The following is a 22,590-nucleotide window of genomic DNA, read 5'->3' on the forward strand; positions in this document are numbered from 1 at the left end:
AGTAATTATTATTTTGTATATTGTAACAAAAGAATCAAACAAATATGTTATTGTCATTACACACGTACCAATGATAACATTTTTCATGTATAAATAAAGACCTCATTCTTCTCATTTCCTACCATTAAACTAAAGCTCAAATAATTCACTACTTGTCTATTTTGTTGAACCAGAACTCATCTTCTTAACAATGGCGCAAATTGTTATGGCGACGCAATCAGAAATTCCTCATATTGCAATTTTACCTTCTCCTGGTATGGGTCATTTAATCCCTCTTGTCGAATTCGCTAAGAGAATCTTTCTCCATCATCAATTTTCTGTTACTCTTATCCTCCCCACTGATGGCCCTATTTCTAATGCTCAGAAAATTTTCCTGAACTCACTTCCTTCTTCCATAGATTATCATCTTCTTCCTCCGGTTAATTTGGATGATTTACCTGAAGATGTTAAAATCGAAACTCGTATTTCACTTACTGTTAATCGTTCTCTTCCTTCACTGCGTGAAATTTTGAAACCCATTATTGAATCGAAGAAAACAGTTGCGCTTGTTGTTGATTTGTTTGGTACTGATGCATTTGATGTTGCTATTGATTTGAAAATTTCTCCCTATATTTTTTTCCCTTCTACTGCTATGGCTTTGTCTCTGTTTCTCTACTTGCCGAAGCTTGATGAAACGGTGTCGTGTGAGTACAGAGAGCTGCCCCACCCGATTCAGATTCCGGGTTGTACCCCGATCCACGGAAAGGATCTACTCGACCCGGTTCAAAACCGGAAAGATGAATCTTACAAATGGCTTCTTCATCATGCGAAGAGGTATGGAATGGCAGAAGGGATAATAGCAAACAGCTTTAAGGAATTGGAAGGAGGAGCCATTGGAGCTCTACAGAAAGAAGAACCCGGTAAGCCAACCGTTTACCCGGTTGGCCCGCTTATTCAGATGGATTCGGGTAGTAAGGTTGACGGGTCGGAGTGTCTGACGTGGCTGGATGAACAGCCACGTGGCTCTGTGTTATACATATCGTACGGTAGTGGTGGGACCCTCTCTCATGAGCAACTTATTGAAGTTGCAAAAGGCTTGGAAATGAGTGAACAAAGGTTCTTGTGGGTAGTTAGATGCCCTAATGACAAAATAGCTAATGCTACTTTTTTTAATGTCCAAGATTCAACTAATCCTCTTGAGTTTTTACCAAAAGGGTTCTTGGAAAAGACAAAAGGGTTTGGTTTAGTGGTGCCTAATTGGGCCCCACAAACCCGAATCCTGAGCCATGAATCAACGGGTGGATTCTTGACTCACTGTGGATGGAACTCAACTTTGGAGAGTGTGGTCCATGGGGTACCACTTATAGCTTGGCCACTCTATGCGGAACAAAAAATGAACGCGGTTATGTTAAGTGAGGATGTAAAAGTGGCACTAAGGCCAAAAGTCAATGAAGAAAATGGCATAGTGGGAAGATTGGAAATTGCTAAAGTCGTGAAAGGACTAATGGAAGGTGAAGAGGGAAAAGGAGTGCGCAGTAGAATGAAAGACCTTAAAGATGCAGCAGCCAAAGTGCTTAGTGAAGATGGTTCTTCTACAAAAGCATTAGCTGAATTGGTTACTAAATTGAAGAAAAAAAGTGTCAAATAATTGATGTAGCTAGTCATTATTTTGTTGCAGAGGACCTTTCCCTGGTACGAGAGGACCAGTTATCGTGCCACAGTAAATGCTGCTGGGTTCAAAACTCTCCTATGTCTCTAGTTGTTCCATTCCCTAGTTAGCAATAATTGTGCTTTGCAATTGAAATGTTAGACATGTTTCGGGTTATGATTTTGTGTACATCTATGAAAACTACATATGAACTACAATTGAATTTGTTTTGAATTATATTCTTACTACTCTAATAGTGTATGTATGATCAACGTTATTAATTATTTTCTTAAAGAGCATATAAAAAGTCGAAAGGTGTACGTACTATTTTGATTAAATGGGGTCTAACAAATTTATGTAGCTAGGTTATTGATTGTTGTATTATGAAGTAGTAGGTAAGCAGGATGAAATCATCAGTCATCAGCAAGAGAGGAGGACCCAACCACTAAGAAATTGTGTAAAAATCATGGTGGGTACTAATTGGGACTAAATGTAGTAGTGGTTGGCATTGACATATGAGGTTTATCACCAACAAGGTAGAAAGATATTTATTCTATGTGTTGTGTTGTAGTGTGAGTACAATTTTGCATGCAGGGACAAGACTACAACAACCAAATATGTGTGAGTACAATTAAGTTTGAGTGTTTATTTGAAAAAACGATATCAAGATTAAAAAGGACTATAGCTATTAAGCCTTAAATGTTTTATTTTAAAATTATCTTTGAGATTATTTTCTAGCTTAAAAGTATCTCTAAGAGCAATGATTGACTTGTTAAACATGTGACATCACCAAACTGGTTCTAAATATTGTCATTAGAGATTTGCTTCTTTCATTAGTTACTAAGGAAAATCCTAGCATGGGCACTCTAACAAGTTTTACCTTTAACATGATTCACAGTTATCTAAGAGCATTGCTGTCGTGTAATATATGATCCAAATTAAGTCGGACTCTGAAGAAGTAAAAGCCTTTTCCAAACTTGTTTTCCCTGTACAAGCATCATATCAAATCTCAATCAGTACAACAAGAAAATATAGAAATTTATTTTATTTGTAATTATCCTTGTCTTTGTCATATATTTTGGACCAGGACCACACAAACACAAAGGTATCAAAATTTAATTAGATTTTATTGTTATCGTTACTCTTTCGTTTCAGACAAAAAATTATGTAAAAATTATAGGAACCACATATTATAAGTACTAAATAACATCATATCCCTTCTAGTTTTCTATTTATCAAAAATCCCTTAAAAATAATGTTTGCGGAATACATAGCGTTGTGCACGGGATACATTAGGTTTGATACATTCCACATAGCGGGATACATAGCGTTGTGCATGAAATACATTAGGTTTTATACATTCCACATAGTGGGATACATAGCGTTGTGCACGGGATATATGCGGGATATTGCACCGGATACATGCGGGATACATTGTGTTTGATGCATTCCACACAGCGGGATACATAGCGTTGTGCACGGGATACATGCGTGATACATAGGTAAAATAAGAGATTTTTGAAATTTTTGAAATAAATAGTGATAAATGAATATTAAGGTAAGTAAAGAAGTGTAGTTAAGTAATTTGTCCAAAAATTATTGACCATCAGCCATCAAGATGGCCCAATATAATGTAGGTGATCAAATACACACATATATATAGCAAAGTCCGCCATTTTTTACTCTGATTTCTTATATATTTTCCACACGTTCTAACTTCTTATAATATCATTATTTACTTTTGTGGCTTATCTGAAGATACAAGTGATGGTCATGTACAACAAGTCAACAAATAATAAGGTACCACGTCAAAAATTGAAAGCAACTGTTTTTTTTTTTTTTTAAAAAAAGTGCATTTTCTAACTTGGTATTATAACTTTTGGTCTATCAGAAAACACAAGACAAAATTAGCACATCAAAAGACGAAGTCATGGTTAATTGCTTCTAGAACTAGAATATTACCCTAGCTAATATACTTTGCTCCACAGTCCACAACATAATTGACAACGTTTTCTGGAAGGAGAATTATGTCACGTCCTTAGTCAAGTTTGTCTAGGGGTGTCAAATGGACGTGTTGAATTGAAATTGAAGATATTAAAATGGATTGAAATAGAAATCGGGTTGGGTCTTGACCCACCCAAGTTTACTTTGGGCTCAAAAACGTGTTAGGTCTTGACCCGCTTAATCTCAATAATTTTAACATAGTGATATTTAGCTTTTTTAATCACAATTTGAATTTCAACTCAAGATTTTTTAAAAAAAAATAGTAACAATTGATAGATAAATTCTAAAAGATATTAAATAGATAATAATTCATACCTTCAATATAGGAACATATCTTAATAAAGAGTTTTAAATCAGGTTGAAATTAAAGATTGAATTGGGCTCAATTGAGGATTCTCTTAAAATGGGTTAGGCTTGAATGAGTTGAGATTGAACCCAATTCAAATTATCTTGAGCCCAACCCTTAAAATTCTGGACGGATTACCTATGTTTGAGTTTATTTTTGACACCCCTAAGTTTGTCTAAAACACTAGAAATCGCTAGAAAATAATAGACTGAACACAAGAAAATTGTTAAAGGAAGCCTTGTCTATATTACGGATTTGATGATTTAGAAATGAATCCCCCNCCCCCCGCCCCCCCCAAAACCAATTTATATTAGTTATTTAGGGGATTGTGTGCAAATATTAATTGTTACAAAGTTCCTCAATATTTACTAGTAGTTAAATCCTTTTCTAGAATTTTTTACAAGGCTAGAAAATTTCAACAACATAACTTTATCTTAAAAATTTCATAAAAATCGAACGTCAAATTTCCATAGCTTTCTAGAACTTTTCCACAAGCGCGCCTCCTTGTAGTGTAAGCATCCCACGTGAGATATGTGTCAAATGACACCAAGGTAGAAAATTTCAAGAACGTAACTTTATCTTATAAATTTCATAAAAATCGAACGTCAAATTTCCATAGCTTTCTAGAACTTTTCCACAAGCGCGCCTCCTTGTTGTGTAAGCATCCCATGTGAGATATGTGTCAAATGACACCAAGGTAGTATGATGATGTAGCGGATCATAAAAAATGACTCATCTTGTATCAATTCACATAATTGAGGGGTATTTTAGGTATTTTTTCGTTCCTTGAATTAGGATGTGTTTTTTAGTATAGAAAAAAATATTTTCTAATTTTTCTCATATTTAATTTGTTTCAAAATATTTTGGAAAAAAACATGTTTTTGTTTTAAATCGATGGGGAAAATTTTGATATTTGAGGAGTGATGTGTGATGAACCCACACAGAAAATGTATACAACTCTACTTGGCATCACAATATATATTGATCCACAATGACAATATAATGACCTACAGATGATGCAAGTTTAATTTGGATTTGACTTTTTAGCTGATTGATTTCTCGAGTGTAAATATCAAAGATAAAATATAGTAGTACTGAAATAGTGCTTAATTATGACCATGACATTGTTGGGTTTAGGATCTTTTTTCCCTTCCTATGTGGATAAATAAAAGTCTTATTAGGACTAGCCCACTTTAGCCCATAACCCAAAATATTATGTGGCATATATAAGGCTTATTTGGTCTTATTTTCAGAAACACAAGAGAGAAAAATCAAGAGAGTTTCGTTTTAGAGATTGAGAGAAAAAGAGAAAATCCCGTTTTTGCTTCTGGAAATTTTCTGCTCAGGCAGTCCGCTTCAGACAGAGTTTGCCGCTTCGTTAACCGTTGGATCGTGCTCAAATTTGAACTGGGAGTTCTCAGCATCTGGTTCTTGCAATTCAACGGTGGAGATCGGATTTGGAGGTCTGTAGCTTCTGATTTTGGGGGTGAACAGTAGCGCGTTTTGGGTGAAATCTCTTCTTTAATTCTCTAGTTTTGGTGCAATCTTGATTTGTTGTTGCTCGTTGTTTGGCACTTGTTTTGTGGCCAATTTTGGAGAACAATTTTGTAACTCTTGGTGTTTATAGTGGAGCTTTTGGTCCTGTGGTTTTTTACTCTTCACATCGAAGGGTTTTCCACGTAAATCGTTGTGTCTTGTGTGATTGAGTTATTCTTATCTTGTTGATTTCGTTTGATTGATATACTTGCTGTCCATTCTCCATATTGCTTGATTTGGTTTGTCTTCTCTTGGTTCAAATTGAAAGGGAAAGTTTAGATTTGGGTATTATTCCGCTGCTATCCTGTCTGACATTCTTGTTAGTGTCTTGTCTTTCCCAACAAAGTGGTATCAGAGCATTGGTTGTTGTTCATTATTGATTTGAATTATGGAGGCAAATATGAGCAAGATGGTTTGTTTGAATGGTAGTAACTATCATATTTGGAGAGGCAAGATGAAAGATCTTCTATTTGTCAAGAAAATGCATTTACCTGTGTTTACCTCTAATAAACCCCAATCCATGACGGATGAGGAATGGGAATTTGAGCACTTGCAGGTTTGTGGCTATATTAGACAATGGGTTGAAGATAATGTTCGAAATCACATTGTGAATGAGACACATGCCAGAAGTTTGTGGGACAAGCTCGAGACGCTATATGCTTCGAAGACTGGCAACAATAAGTTGTTTCTATTGAAACAATTGATGAATATCAGGTATAAAGAGGGCACTCCTATTTCTGACCATATTAATGATTTTCAGGGTGTTCTTGACCAGCTATCTGGAATGAATGTAAAATTCGATGAAGAAATACAGGGACTATGGCTTCTTAATACTCTGCCAGACTCTTTTGAAACTCTTCGAGTTTCTTTGACTAATTCTGCTCCCAGTGGTGTTGTGACCATGGAATATGCTAAGAGTGGTGTCTTGAATGAAGAGATGAGAAGAAGATCTCAAGGCTCAACTTCTTCTACTTCACACTCCGATGTTTTGGTTACTGAAGATAGGGGGAGAAACAAGTTCAGAGGTCAGAGTGACAGAGATAAAAGTAGAGGTAAGTCAAAGTCTAAATACAAGAATGTTACATGTGACTATTGCCACAAGAATGGGCATATCAAGAAATTTTGTTTTAAGTACAAGAGAGATATGAGACAACAAAAGAAAGAAGGTGACAATGAAAATCGTGTTGCTGTTGTTGCTAATGATGATCTTCTTGTTTCTTGTGATGAAAATGCCGTCAATCTTGTTCGTGATGAGTCTAGCTGGTTTGTGGATTCTGGTGCTACTTCTCATGTCACGCCCAAGAAGGAATTATTTTCTTCTTATATTCCAGGTAATTTTGGGATGCTGAAAATGGGTAATAATCATGAGGTTGCAGTTCTTGGTATTGGAACAGTTTGTTTGGAAAGTAACAATGGTTCCAAACTAGTTCTCAATAATGTCAAACATGCTCCAGATGTTCGCTTGAATTTGATTTCTGTGGGATACCTTGATGATGAGGGTTATGTTAATACCCTTGGTGCTGGCCAGTGGAAGCTTACTAAAGGTTCGATGATTGTAGCCCGTGGTGATAAGTTGTCTAACTTGTATGTTTTTCAGGGCTCCATTTTTAGAGGCTCAGTAAATTTGGTGGAGAATGATACTTCATCATTGTTATGGCATAGAAGACTGAGTCATATGAGCGAGAAGGGGATGAATAATTTGGCTAAGAAGAATTTGCTTTCTGGAGTGAAACAAGCAAAGTTGAACAAGTGTGTTCATTGCTTAGCAGGTAAACAGAAGAGAGTTTCTTTTCAGAGTCATCCGCCTTCAAGAAAGCTTGATTTGCTGGAGTTGGTACATTCTGATTTGTGTGGTCCTTTTAAGGTAAGGTCTCATGGTGGTGCACTTTATTTTGTGACTTTTATTGATGATTATTCACGCAAACTCTGGGTATTCTCTTTGAAGTCCAAGGATCAGGTACTTGATGTGTTCAAGAGTTTTCAGGCCTTGGTTGAGAGACAAACAGGGAAGAAATTGAAATGCATTCGTTCTGATAATGGTGGTGAGTATATTGGCCCCTTTGATAGATATTGCAGAGAGCAGGGTATTCGGCATCAGAAAACTCCTCCAAAGACTCCTCAACTAAATGGTTTGGCGGAGAGGATGAATAGAACTCTTGTTGAGAGAGTTAGATGTATGCTTTCAGATGCTAAGCTGCCAGATTCCTTTTGGGCAGAAACACTTAATACTGCTGCATATGTTATCAATTTATCTCCTACTGTTGCTTTGAATGGTGATGTCCCTGACAGAGTTTGGTCTGGTAAGAATGTTTCTTATGATCATCTTAAAGTTTTTGGGTGTAAAGCCTTTGTGCATGTTCCTAAGGATGAAAGGTCAAAGTTAGATGTTAAAACTAGGCAATGTATCTTTGTTGGTTATGGTCAAGATGAATTTGGCTATCGTTTCTTTGATCCAGTTGAGAAGAAACTTGTTAGAAGTCGTGATGTTGTGTTCTTTGAAGACCAAACAATTGAAGATCTTGACAAAGTTGAGAAAGTTGATTCTCAGAGTAGTGACAGCCTAGTTGATGTTGATCCAGTGCCTTTGACTATTCCACCAGGTGAAAATCTTCATGAAAATCAAGTTGATATTGAAGATGGTGATCATATTCAGAATGACCAGTATGCCGCTGATGCTCCAGTGCAAGACGATGTGGTTGGTCTGCAACCAACTATTATTGATGCTCCAGAGAGTTCTCTCAGAAGATCTACTAGAGAGAAAATACCTTCATCTCGTTATTCTTCCAATGAGTATGTACTCTTGACTGATGGGGGAGAACCAGAGAGTCTTGATGAGGCCATGGAAAGTGAAGAAAAAGAAAAGTGGTTTGATGCTATGGAGGATGAAATGAAGTCTCTACATGATAATCATACCTTCGATTTGGTTATGTTACCTAAAGATCGAAAAGCTTTGAAAAACAGGTGGGTTTTTCGGGTGAAACATGAAGATGGTAACCCAATTCCACGGTACAAGGCTAGATTAGTTGTGAAGGGTTTTAGCCAGAAAAAAGGGATTGATTTTGATGAGATATTCTCTCCAGTTGTGAAGATGTCATCCATTCGTGTGGTTCTAGGCTTGGTTGCAAGTCTAGACTTAGAGGTTGAACAGATGGATGTTAAAACTGCTTTTCTCCATGGTGACTTGGATGAAGAAATTTATATGGAGCAGCCGGAAGGTTTTGAAGTCAAGGGAAAAGAGAAGTATGTTTGCAAATTGAAGAAGAGCTTGTATGGTTTAAAACAAGCTCCCAGGCAATGGTACAAGAAGTTTGGTTCTTTTATGAGTCAGCAGGGCTTCAAGAAGACTTCTTCAGACCATTGTGTTTTTATGCAAAAATTCTCTGATGGTGACTTTATTATCGTTTTGCTTTATGTTGATGACATGCTTGTTGTTGGTCATAATGCTTGCAGGATTAAAGAATTGAAGCAAGAGTTGCATAAGTCTTTTGCTATGAAAGACTTGGGACCAGCAAGGCAGATTCTTGGCATGCAGATTGTCCGTGATAGAGATGCCAAGAAGTTGTGGTTGTCACAAGAGAAGTATATTCAGAAAGTACTTCGTAGATTTAACATGGACAAAGCTAAGGTTGTCAATACACCTTTAGCTATGCACTTCAAATTGAGTACTAGACATTGTCCTTCCAGTGATGGTGAGAAAGAAGATATGAAGAAAGTTCCTTATGCTTCAGCTGTTGGTAGTTTGATGTATGCAATGGTGTGTACAAGACCAGATATTGCTCATGCTGTTAGTATTGTTAGTCGTTTTCTTTCTAATCCGGGAAGAGAGCATTGGAATGCTGTTAAGTGGATTATGAGATATCTTTGTGGCACTTCTAGTTTGAGTCTGTGTTTTGGTACAGGGAAGCCTATTCTTTGTGGTTACACTGATTCAGACATGGCTGGTGATGTTGATACTCGTAAGTCTACTTCAGGCTACTTGATTACTTTTGCAGGGGGAGCTGTGTCTTGGCAATCTAGGTTGCAAAAATGTGTTGCTTTATCTACTACAGAGGCTGAGCTTATTGCTGCTGTTGAAGCTTGCAAAGAGTTGATCTGGATGAAGAGATTTTTGGGGGAACTTGGTTGTGCTCAAGAGAGGTATGTGCTTTATTGCGACAGTCAAAGTGCTATTCATCTTGGCAAGAATTCTACATTTCATGGTCGGTCTAAACACATTGATGTGAGGTATCATTGGATTCGAGATGTGTTGGATTCTAAGTTGCTTGAACTTGAAAAGATCCATACCAATGATAATGGTTCCGACATGATGACTAAAGCTTTGCCAAGAGGGAAGTTTGAGGACTGTTGCATGATCGCCGGGATGGCGGTCTCCTCCACATAGTTGTGAGGGGGGGAATTGTTGGGTTTAGGATCTTTTTTCCCTTCCTATGTGGATAAATAAAAGTCTTATTAGGACTAGCCCACTTTAGCCCATAACCCAAAATATTATGTGGCATATATAAGGCTTATTTGGTCTTATTTTCAGAAACACAAGAGAGAAAAATCAAGAGAGTTTCGTTTTAGAGATTGAGAGAAAAAGAGAAAATCCCGTTTTTGCTTCTGGAAATTTTCTGCTCAGGCAGTCCGCTTCAGACAGAGTTTGCCGCTTCGTTAACCGTTGGATCGTGCTCAAATTTGAACTGGGAGTTCTCAGCATCTGGTTCTTGCAATTCAACGGTGGAGATCGGATTTGGAGGTCTGTAGCTTCTGATTTTGGGGGTGAACAGTAGCGCGTTTTGGGTGAAATCTCTTCTTTAATTCTCTAGTTTTGGTGCAATCTTGATTTGTTGTTGCTCGTTGTTTGGCACTTGTTTTGTGGCCAATTTTGGAGAACAATTTTGTAACTCTTGGTGTTTATAGTGGAGCTTTTGGTCCTGTGGTTTTTTACTCTTCACATCGAAGGGTTTTCCACGTAAATCGTTGTGTCTTGTGTGATTGAGTTATTCTTATCTTGTTGATTTCGTTTGATTGATATACTTGCTGTCCATTCTCCATATTGCTTGATTTGGTTTGTCTTCTCTTGGTTCAAATTGAAAGGGAAAGTTTAGATTTGGGTATTATTCCGCTGCTATCTTGTTTGACATTCTTGTTAGTGTCTTGTCTTTCCCAACAGACATTACACAATTGAGGGTATTAAAAAGACGTGTCATCATTCATGATAGAGAACTAAGCCTTGATTTATTGATTGGACAAAAGTTAGAAAGGAGTAATAAATTCACTGATAATGAATTAAATTTTGATAAATGTCCCACCAGGACACCACTATATAATTATTAAATTATTGCATGTTCATAAAATAATATACGAGCCCGACTTATTAATTATTATAGTATAGTATATGAAAGTTATCCAATATGTTGTGAGATAATATCCAATATACAGTATGTAATTTCTTTATTATTTTGACTTTATTTTGGGTTTTGCTAAAATTCTGTAAATTTAATTATTGCTTTTACAGAATAATTGTTTTGAACAGACGAAAATAACACATGCATTATGCATACATCACTTTCATATTTTTCTTAGCATGGGCCCTTGGCCCTTTAAAAGAGACTGTATTCACACCCTGTGACTAGATTTTTGGCTTCATGACTATTAAACCTTTTCCATTGATATTATGTATTGTATACAAGTTTCTAATTATTTCCTCCTTCCCATTTTAACTATTCTTTAATTCTTTTCATGTTCATTAAAAAGACAATTAATTAAAGTATTGTTTATTAAATTATTTTAATTTATTAGATTTTTTTTTTAAAATTGATAAGTATTAATACTGAAATGTGACCAACAAAGATTATGGTGGGATGAATAAGATCCTTTATCTTTGACCAGAGGTCTCGGGATAGAGCCGGTGAAAATGGGAAAAAATCCTGTTAAGTAGTGCAAGTGAACTTACTCTTGAGTATGCAAGTTTGGGTGTGCCAAAGCTAGTAAGGACACACTAGGCCACTATGTTTTATGGTTACTAATATTGAACCAAGATGGTGGAGTTTGCATCTTCCAATGGTTGCAAATTCCTTGTACATGGATTATTATTTTATCAGTTTTACACTATGCACATTCTGAGGCTAAAATATTTACTTGATCGATGAGGATTAAAAATAGTCTGTAACATATTTGTAGATGAACAATCACAATTGTGGGAGCAACATCAATAACTTTAATGTCACAACATTTGAATCATTATATCGTTCCATGAGTCTATTGGACCAGGCAAACACCAATGTAGACAATCATTCTGGATTTTTTTCTTCTTATTTTCTACAGCAAATGGCTGATATTGCCTGTAGACTCCGGGATGCCCGTCTGGTCTCAGCAGTGAAAGTAAGGTTGTGTCAAACAATTTCATCTTCAACCCGAATTCAGATCCTCTCTCGAATTCTTCCAACTCAACTTTCCGCATTACCTCATCTACATAACCAATATCAACCTCACCTTCTTTGAAAGGTCCTGTTCTGTTACAATAACCTCCAGTATTCCATTCACCGTTCTCAAAGTGATCAGGGGTAGTGGTTCTGAAAAATGTATACGCCTTGTTCTTCGAGCTCATGATGTATTTAAAAGTTGTATTCAATGCTTTGCGATAGGCGTACTCAAATCCCATCTGTGTAATGTTCTTACCAGGACAGTTGTGACAGCCAACAATCTTATCATTCTCAAGATAAATTGTTGATTTCAGGTACCATTTGCCACCAGCGATAAATACATAATCAAAATTGTCGAATTGTTGAGTCCAAACATCATCCAGTTTGTCTAGATTAAGCTGAGTAATATCCGTTGAAGCTCCATTGTCGTCTTCAAAAACAGTTGATTTTGCAAGAAAAGGTGACCAAATGACAGAAAGATTGAAGTCGTGGAGCGGAAAGTACCATCTTCTGCTTTTGTATTGCTCGTCATGGTACACGTCATCAGCTTCTTCCTCCTGCTTGACAACGTAAACGTGATCAGTAACAAATAGTACCTAAAGTTTCTGCAGCACAGGACAACCCAACGCATTGCAACACGATGAAACATAATCAAGACTGCTACAAATCAAAAATCTCAAAAAGTAAAGTAAATAAATACTTAAGGAAATGAAACAACATGAACATAACGTGCCAATGCCGCGAATGAAGCTTGTGTATAAAAGAGCAAAGGGTTACTCAACAATATCAAATTATAATTTTATCTAATTATGCTTGGAACATTTTGATTGATGTTAATTAGATTTACTAATTTAGGATGAAGATTCTCCAATCAGCACCCTCTGATTTTATATAATAAAGAAAATTCCATTTTCAGTCAGTCATTTCCAAGTAAATAAGTACTGTAGTAAAGAAAGAATCAGCGTGATTAGCCAACCGTCTATAGGACATTTGTTTAAGAGGGTTCTATCGGAGACACAGCAGGGGAGTAAGATTTCTACCATAGCGATCCTTATTATTATATTACAATCACCATTAAGGTTTTGTCCATTGAAAAACTGCCCGTCATCTCTTACAGAATCAAACAAAACAAAGAATTATGGGTCTGGGCGTGTAGACGGGTGTTAGACTGGACTGATGGTCTGCTTATATGGACTTATGGACCCCGGTGCCATATCTTTACACATCAATTTTTGCTGAAACCTCAAGGAGATAATAATGAGGCCAGCTAATTTTCTTGGTCAAAGGAGATGGAACAACAGCAAAACTTGAGTAATAGTCATAAATGTTCACTTAGTTAGGTTTGACACTAAGTTTGAATCAACTTCTTAACAACTTTCAAAACAAATGTTATAACTACAAAGAGCCTTTACAAGCTGGCTCGCGGGACCAACATCCATGTACCTGAGTGTGACATTACCGATAAATCCAATATGTAGCTATGCCCACCTCATACACAAAAGATCCTAATTATGGCTAGTGAGATACAACTAGATAAGGCACCAGCTTATACAACACAAGAGTGCCCCACAAATTGTTATGGCATACACTAACAGCCACAAGAAGCTTGTATGTACTTGATCTGATATCCACATTTACCATTTAAGAGCAATTATTGATGTTAGCAAGTAGTTACGAGAAAACAACTTAATCACGACGCTTGCAATTACCAATTTCACTAACACAACAAACTGAAACAAAACAAAAGAAATGAACAGTAGAGCAGCTAATTGCCTAGTTCAAGTATAACTCTTTTTGAGCTTGAAATGTACCTGTGAGAGAATACAAAGCAATGACTGCACATGATTGCGCATAATTGAATCACCTATGAAGGTGAATGATTTGTTTCGCATCAAATTGAGGAATTTCTTAGGGCTGAATCTCGGTAGCTCACAGTCTCTTGGATTCCATCTCCAGTTAAGATATTCAGCATCAGGTCTCCCATTTTTCATACAGTTCTGATGAGATTCAATTGAATAGCAAGTCGCATTCGTGTAAACTGGACCACTTGGATCATAAACCCAATTTCCTATAAATAAATCACATGTTCCTGTAAAGAAAAAAAAAAAGACGGTTTGTAAGGACTCATACACTAGTGACCTAAGCTCAAAGTGCAAAATCTATTTTTTTTGTACTCCAAGTTGTTCCTTTTTCTGTTACTAAAATTCATGACTACCAGCCAAAGATAATATCATAAAAAATTAATCCACCATCCACGTTTTATATATCCCACTAGAAAATCGTAATAGCTCAGTTGGTTTGGCTACATGAACTTTCAGGTGATTGGTGAGGGTTTAATTCCCAACTTCTAATCCTCTCCCCCTTTTTCTAAAAAAATCAAAAGAATGTTATCTCACTAATCCATTTTTCATGGAAAATGTTCAGTTTCTCCTTTTTCTCAAGGGATTTTAAATTGATGAAAGACTTGTTTCTCTAATACCAAATAAACAAAATCAATCACAAAAACACAGAGAAGTGCATCAAAATTACCCACGTCCACAAAATCCAAAGCATACAAATTACAATAAACTAAAAAAGAAAAAACAGAGATTTTTCAACTTTCAAGAATCATTTTTTACAAGAACTGATATAGGCATTCATGCATGCCCCAAAAACTAAAATCAAGAAGAAGAATGTTAACAAACCATTTCGCAAAGTTTGGTTTTCTGGAAGATCAACAGTCACCAGAGATTCACTCACAGTCACCGGAGGTTCATTAACAGTCACCGGAGGTTCATTCACAGTCACCGGCGGTTCATTCACAGTCACCGGCGGCAGCGGCAATGTGTTGTCGGAAAACAGAGCTGTATTTTTCACTTCAATCTGAGAGAACTGTTCGAAATTGGACAAGATGAGTCGATAGGCAAGACCCAACAACAGAAAACAAACTGTAAATTTTACAAAAATTAAAGAAAACTGTTTCTTGATAACGTTGGTTCCATTAAAAGCCTTCATAGTTTTTAGTGTTTCTGCACTTGTTGTCACAGAGGCCAAATAGTGTAACCAAAATACTTGTACACATTAAGGTCACTGCAATATTATAATTATATGAAAATAGAAATAGATAAAAAACAAAGATAAGGAAGAAGATGATGATGGAAAAAATAAAGGATTAAAAAAAAAAAAAATTAAAAATTGGCAACTAACTGTTAGTAGGAAAATTAAAGAGAGGAAGGGGGTCGTTGGAAATTAGGCAAAGTTACACAAAAGTACAAAATAAAGAGAAAAGGGTACAAAGGGAATAAAGTGGGCTTCACTTTAACACTGAAATGGTGCAGCCCATTGTGTGCTAAATGCTCATATTCGCGTTACGCTTTCTCGTAAAGACGATTTCATATTTAAATATCAGGCGAAATCAAACTCAAGGCTTATGAATGTAGATTTGGTTAAAAATTGAAAAGATTATTTATTTAAATGGAAATTAAATGGTATTTTCTTTTTAAAGTTAAGAATGTGTTTGACATGCATTTACTTGAAAAAAATTGCTCTTTTGTATGACCAGATAATATTTTGATTTATTTATTATTATTTTTTGCAAAAAAAGAAAAAGGAATTCTATGATTGTTTTGATTAGAGATAAAGTTTAATGTGTTATTAGTGTATGTTATATGTTGATAGATGTAGATTTTTTTTAGTAAAGTACTAATTTTGTAAAAGTTATATCGTATCAAAATTTAAGATTTAAAAGTTGAATGAATTTTATATTTAAAAGTTATGAAGATTGTATATAATATATGTACATTTAAATGGAAATTTAAAGAAGAAAACGTTAAAAGAAAAAAAGTGGGGATTATTCTTGTGCTTTGGAGATTCTTTAACATATATTATGGCTTTTCTTTTCTCACTTTTTTTTTGGTTGGGTTGTATATAATTGTCATTTAATCAATTAAATATAGAAAAATTGAATAACATCTTTTGAAAAACTATTTTCATCTATACCAAACACACCCTAAGAACAAAGTTGTTTGGGTTTGAAAATGACAACTTATATGTTAATAATGTCGGTAACACAGAAAATATGGTTATAACAACTATATTTTGTTACAAAAAAATGTTAAATTTTTTCATAATGGAGAATCGAAGTATTTAGATTTATCATAAATAATTATTTTATACATAGTATCAAAAAAGTATATCACTCGTGAAATAAGTATATAGTCTTGGTTTAGGGTGCTGTAAGTTTATGATATACTTAATTTTTTTTCTTCTAATTGCCAAAGATAATAGATATTATTATGTCCAATTAATGTTTACATCATCTCTAAAATCGAATAGATTTTACACTAGAAAAGGCAAAGGTATCCATATTAGCGAGTTTCTATAGTGTATTAAAAATTTAGTCAAATTGAGTAAACTTTAAATCGTTTTTCATTAACAGTGTTGCTTTTTCTTCATTTTCATACATTCAAAACTTATAAATTTTACTTGTTAGAACATAACTTCTGCTTGAAAGTCTAGATTTTAAAATTTTATACTCGAGGTGATCAAATTTTATTTATAAATTATTTGTATGTACCAAATTGCTTAAAATTTGTGGGTATTAATTATATTTCTTGTTCAAAAAAAGTTATGAATTGAATTTTACATTTCTCCAACCAAAAATGATTTTTCTTCTAGGCAAACAAAGTTATACGAATGATAAACATTCCTTACTTCCAACCGTAGAATTGTGAATGTGGAGAAATGTGAAAGTTCCAAGAAAAAAGCAAAAGGCTAATCATAGGTTAATCTATGTGATTAAAGAAAATATAAACAAATTCAATAAAGTGGTGGACCACTTCTTCTTTTTTCCAGCAATTTTCTAAGAAATGGAGTAATAACCAATGGAAATGTCTCTGACTCATAAACTGATCCATTTTTCTTTTGTTTTCTATTTCCCAGATAGGCAGAAACAATTGTTTGCGTTGGTACAAGAAATTAGGGGTATTTATTGTTCGATTTTTATCAAAAATTAAAAAAAATAACTTTGGAGACCATTATATTTGTTTGAAACAAGAGGCTTATAGATTCTATAGTCTCAATTAATTGTACACTAAGATATAGTTTTTTCTTAAATTAATAAAGGTGCAATTCAAGATCTAAGTTGTGAGATCATCGTGATATTACGATTAGGCAAATCTTGCTAACTTTATTAGGGAATAAAGACATCCCTTTCCCACTAATAAATCCAACTCAGTTAAAGATTATTTGTCGGCTTTCTGGCCAATTCCTTATTATCTACTTTAATTATTTTTCAGCAAAATTCATACTATAATTTATATCTTTATTTTTTTGTTCTTATGAAATTTAATGAGATTGGACAGCATTAAAGAGAATTGCACGTGAAGCAGAGTGCTCAAATAACTTTTGATAGGATAAAGTGATCTAAATGCATCCTCTTCCTCGAAAAATTATATTATATACAAAGGGTTCCCATAAATAAATATTAAATATTAAATGTATTTATCGTTTTTACACTCTAAATACAATTGAGAAGAAAATTTGCACATCTATAGTCAAATTTCTAACTCCGTCTATGTTAAATGCATTGTAATATTATTTAACGTAGGGTAGTTTAAAATATTATTTTAGTGTTCCCAAAAACTCTTTGTGTTATCCACTACCTAAACTATAATTTTATTTATAAACATTAGAGTTATCCCAAAGTAAAAAAATAAAAAAAAGGAAATAGAACATATGAAAAAAATACATAACTAAATGAAACTTTGAGTTTAATCTATAATTGTAACAGAAGATCCTACACATTTGTAATCCAACTTCAGTTCAATCTTTGTTTAGAAGTGAATTAAGCAAGATGTAATTTTTCTTTTATAAGTTAAATGAAACAAAGATCCCTAAATATACTTGTTGTATCAGCATTGGTTAAGCCCATTTGAAGGCCCACTACTAAATATGATGGGCTTATGTTATAGGGCCCACATTCCTTCATCTCATTCTTTGTCCCTCTATGGCTGCTTATATTCCATACCACCAATCATTGAATTGGTCCTATTAACAGTTTTTGCCACCACCAATATTTTTGGACAAATTACTTAACTACACTCCTTTACTTACCTTAATATCCATTTATCCCTACTTATTTCAAAAATTTCAAAAATCCCTTATTTACCTATGTATCCCATGCACAACGCTATGTATCCCACATGTATCCTGTGCACAACACTATATATCCCGCTATGTGGTATCAAACCTAATGTATCCCGTGCACAACGCTATGTATCCCACTATGTGGAATGTATCAAACCTAATGATCCCGTGCACAACGCTATGTATCCCGCTATGTGGAATGTATCAAACCTAATGTATCCCGTGCACAACGCTATGTATCCCGCAAACATCATTTTTAAGGGATTTTTGATAAATAGAAAACTAGAAGGGATAGGATGTTATTTAGTACTTATAATATGTGGTTCCTATAATTTATACATATTCTTTTCCAAATACAGAATTAATTTTCACATCCAATCCATATGGCAATTCAATTTTGTTTAGAAAAGAATAATAACTCATTATCATCATATCATATGGAAATTAAATTTTTTAATCGTCTTTAGCAAAGATTTCTAAATATACTAGGGGTATGACCCGTGTCAGCATGAGCCCAACGTGAAGGACGTTTTGAGTATTTTTTTTTTTTGAAACAGGTATTTTGATTAATTATTGATCAAATCAAAGTTGAGTACATCATGAATCAAAGATGGGGATCCATTATCCACTACATAGCATCCACCATAGAACCCGAAGCCCGAGCTAACGGGTGGGCACACTGGTTTGCTGATCTTTTAATGAAAGACAAGGAAACCACACATGAGTGCTTTACAATCATGAATTATAGCATCAAAGTATGAGTTGTTTCCGCAGGCTTTTTCAAGTGCTTGTTTAACCAAAAGATTGTCCATCTCTACAATTATCGGTGTTGCTGCAAAGTGTTCCTTTAACCAGCTTAGTGCTTCTCGAACCCCCAAAGCCTCGGCTATACGTGAGTCATATTGTCTACCTAACCGACTAGAGCGGACTCTGATGAAGCTTCCATGAGAATCCTGAACTAGCATGCTGACAATTATTCCTGAAGCAAGATCCCAAGAACCATCAATGTTGCATTTAAAGATATTCTCACCAGGAGGAAACCATTTTGTTGCAAAATCAGGTTCTATCGCAATGAAACTGGAGGTTGGTATTCTTGCTTTAGTCCAATCTTGCCAAAACCGGGCTGCCTTTTGGATAACAATTTCAGGCCGTAAAGATCTTCCCTTCTACACAAGGTTATTTCTAGCATTCCAAATCTCCCATAGGATCATGATAGTTCATGTAATTGATCAAGAGTCACGATATCAATCAACGACTTAAGCCCATCCAAGAGCAAGGTCCAGATTGTCGCCATCACAATGATGATTTCATCCAAACTTGTTTTGCTACATTGCACTCGATTAAACAGTGCAATATTGTTTCTGTCTCTTGCCGGACATATGCCGGGTTGAGAATCTTCTTATTCATTAAGTTATCACCAGTTGGAAGAACACCAATCAAAGCTCTCCAAACAAAATTCAACACCTTAGGAGGCATCTTCAATTTCCAGATTTTCCACCAAAATTGTCCATTCGGGATAGGTGTAGTAGCATTGTGCAGCTCTGAATACCCACTTTTGACAGTGTATCGTCCTTTCCTATCAAGTTTCCACATCCATTGATCATCCCAGAGAGTAAATCCCAATGGAATTCACTTAATGCATCTATCTCATCAATTGAGAAGAGTGTCTCCAACTTGTGAGTATTCCAAGTTCTTGTATCCCAATCAATAATATCTGCCACACGCAACTCCAACAAGTCTTCATCGGGGGTACAGTGAATAAACAATGATTGTCCCACCGGTAACCATGGATCATTAAGGATTTTAAAATCGAGTAAATGCCAAACTTTGGAAGGATGGCAGGTTTACAGTAAAGACATGCTATAACAATCTTTTGTGGAGAATAAGAGGCAAACTGTGGTAGTTGGCCATGGAGATTCTTTCTCATGATGTCGACCAAATTCTTCAAAATCTAGGGATTCCTTTGTTGACACTTCTTTTATGAGCAGAGCTCTTCTTCTAAGAATATAGTGGCTGATAGCTTTGTTAATTCTTTGATCAAACATCCTAAAATAGTATATATTGCATCATTGTCCGAGTGAGATTTATCCCAAGAGATAAAGGAATGAACTGTGTCTCCTACATATACCCAACTGCAACCCGCAGTTTTCTTGGCTTCTCTTCCTCTCATCATCTTCATTACCCTCCCCATCTCATTCCATTTCCCTTCCGAGGCATAGATACCAGCCAACTGCGCGTATCTAGACCCGTTCCCTCCTTCAATTTGCAATAGCTTATCCTCTGCAGCTTTTGCAAGTTCAGCATTTCTGTTCATTTTGCAAGCATTTAGGAATGTGCCCAGAATTACAGCATCTGGTTCCATGGGCAACGTCTCCATTAAGCTTACAGCGTTGTCAAGTTGATTTGCCCTTCCATACAAATCGATCATGCTTGCGTAGTGATCAGTTCCTGGTGATATATTGTAATCTTTGGTCATGGAAAAGAAATACTCTTCTCCTATTTTTACTAATCCACGGTGCCTGCAAACTGCTAGAAGGGCAAGGAAAGTGACTTCATCAGGTTGGAAACCTTGCTCTGTCATCCGACTGAAAAGCTGAATAGCTTCATTTTCATACCCATGGAGAGCATAACCAGCTATCATACTATTGTACAGGATAGTATCTCTATCAACAGACAATTGAAAAACCCTCTGTGCATATGTTACATTTCCACTTTTTGAGTATGTATCAACCAATGAATTTGCCAACTTAGCATCCATTGCGGTGGCAATTCTTAGTATACAGGCATGTATTTGCTGCCCGTAATTAAAGGTTGCATGTATGGCGCATGCGCCAAGCAGGTTTATGAAAATCAGTTCATCAGGAACAGTTGTTTTCTGTGTCATTAACTCTCTGAAAAGCTGAAAAGCATCTTCACATTGATGTGCTTTCACGTATCCAGATATCATAGCAGACCATACTACATGATTCTTATCAGGCAATGAGTCAAAAAGCCTTCTTGCTTCTAACATATTCCCCGTTTCTGAATATCCTACGATTAATGGTGTGACAGCAAAAGGGTTGCCTTTCTGAGTCGTTGTACAAACAGAATGTGCATAATTTAAGAGACCACACTTGCAATAAAGATTTACGAAACTACTGCTAAGAAATGGATTCAAACTCATCCCTTCCTTCAAAATCGAGGCGTGAATCTCCTTCCCAAGTTTCAAATTCTTCACACCAGAACAAGCACTTACAACGCTAGAAAAACTGTGTTCATTCCATTTAAATCCCTCCTCCATCATGCTCCTGAACAACCGGATGGCCTCTTCTTCATACCCGTTTTGGGCAAAACCCGAAATCATTGTGTTCCAAGAAACTTCATCATTCAAGTGTGGCCTAGTTGAAAACACATCCCGAGCCATTTCCACATCACCTTCTCTAAAACAAGCTGCCACCATAGTATTCTTGGAAACCGTGTCAACAAACCCAACCTCAGATCCATCAAAGACCCTCCAAGCATCTCTGAAACACCCGCATTTCGAATACATAACAATCAAAGAACTTAGTGAATACCTACTTAAACTATTCCCACTCTTCAACATATATGAATGCAATTGCCTACCATATGACAAAAGACTCAACTTTGTTACTAAACCAAGCATGGTAGTCAAGGCATATTCAGATACTTTGTCAGCAAATTGCATTTGAGCAAATAATCGAACTGCTTGATCCTGAAATCCTTCAGAATTGACATAACCAGACAGCATTGTATTGTATGTCACACAATCCTTTAAGGGAGCAGCATTAAAAAGCGATCTTGCTTTAGCAAAGTTTTGATCTTTAACATAGGTGTTTATAATAGCATTCCAAGTGAAAATATTTCTTTCAGGCATTTCATCGAACACTTTCTGGACATCATGAATAAGAAAGTGCTTTGAGTATATATGAATAAGATGGTTGACATCAATGATTCTTGGGGTTAGACCCGATTTGATGATACTGGTTTGAAACTTGGCGCAGTCTAACAGTAATTTCATTTTGAGTATTGGCGGGAAAGAAAGCCAGTGTGGCGCCAAGAGTTGGGCTGAGGGTTAGAGTCACTCTGGAGTATTAGCGAAAACACTATTGATGAGGATTCGAATCAATAGATAGGTAAGCGAGAACACTATTAATTCTTTTGAAGTAGGATGAAAAGAAAACCACGTGTGTTTGTTACTACTATTTTCGTATCAAGTATATGCACATCAAATCTTTTATAAAAGGACTTCTATGACTTATTAACATCATATCATATATATAATAATATAGAAGTAGGAACTTTGTACTATCGAATGATCTATAGGTAAGATTTAGTATAAGTATATTTTATCATCATTTTAAGCGTGAAATATTGTTTAATAGATACATTTTGGACAAAATAATAGGTAAGAATCTCAATTAAAGTGACTAAATAAAAAATCGTGTCAATTTTAGGTGCTTGTACATATTAAGCCAAAATAATTTTTTGCTATTGAAAATCTCTTATAAGGAAATAGTAATTTTAAAACATACAATGGAGATTAATAA

At 35.4% G+C, this 22,590-nt stretch overlaps 3 protein-coding genes across 3 annotated transcripts; 1 reads left to right on the forward strand and 2 right to left on the reverse strand.

Annotated features, from left to right (window-relative positions):
- Positions 1-117: 117 nt before the first annotated feature.
- LOC125850462 (hydroquinone glucosyltransferase) lies at positions 118-1,954 on the forward strand. The gene has a single exon (XM_049530312.1). It carries the CDS (start codon positions 191-193, stop codon positions 1,625-1,627), a length of 1,437 nt encoding a protein of 478 aa, XP_049386269.1. The 5' UTR covers positions 118-190; the 3' UTR covers positions 1,628-1,954.
- Positions 1,955-11,612: 9,658 nt separating this feature from the next.
- On the reverse strand, positions 11,613-15,089 carry LOC125850471 (protein trichome birefringence-like 25). Its single transcript, XM_049530317.1, has 3 exons — positions 14,602-15,089; positions 13,729-14,006; positions 11,613-12,474 (listed from the first exon to the last, which is right to left on the reverse strand). Exons 1-3 carry the CDS (start codon positions 14,909-14,911, stop codon positions 11,719-11,721), a joined length of 1,344 nt encoding a protein of 447 aa, XP_049386274.1. The 5' UTR covers positions 14,912-15,089; the 3' UTR covers positions 11,613-11,718.
- A 4,932-nt stretch (positions 15,090-20,021) lies between these two features.
- On the reverse strand, positions 20,022-21,917 carry LOC125857981 (putative pentatricopeptide repeat-containing protein At3g18840). Its single transcript, XM_049537674.1, has one exon. It carries the CDS (start codon positions 21,915-21,917, stop codon positions 20,022-20,024), a length of 1,896 nt encoding a protein of 631 aa, XP_049393631.1.
- Between the last annotated feature and the right edge of the window lie 673 nt (positions 21,918-22,590).

This window comes from Solanum stenotomum, chromosome 1 (assembly GCF_019186545.1).
Source record: "Solanum stenotomum isolate F172 chromosome 1, ASM1918654v1, whole genome shotgun sequence".
NCBI lineage: Eukaryota > Viridiplantae > Streptophyta > Magnoliopsida > Solanales > Solanaceae > Solanum > Solanum stenotomum.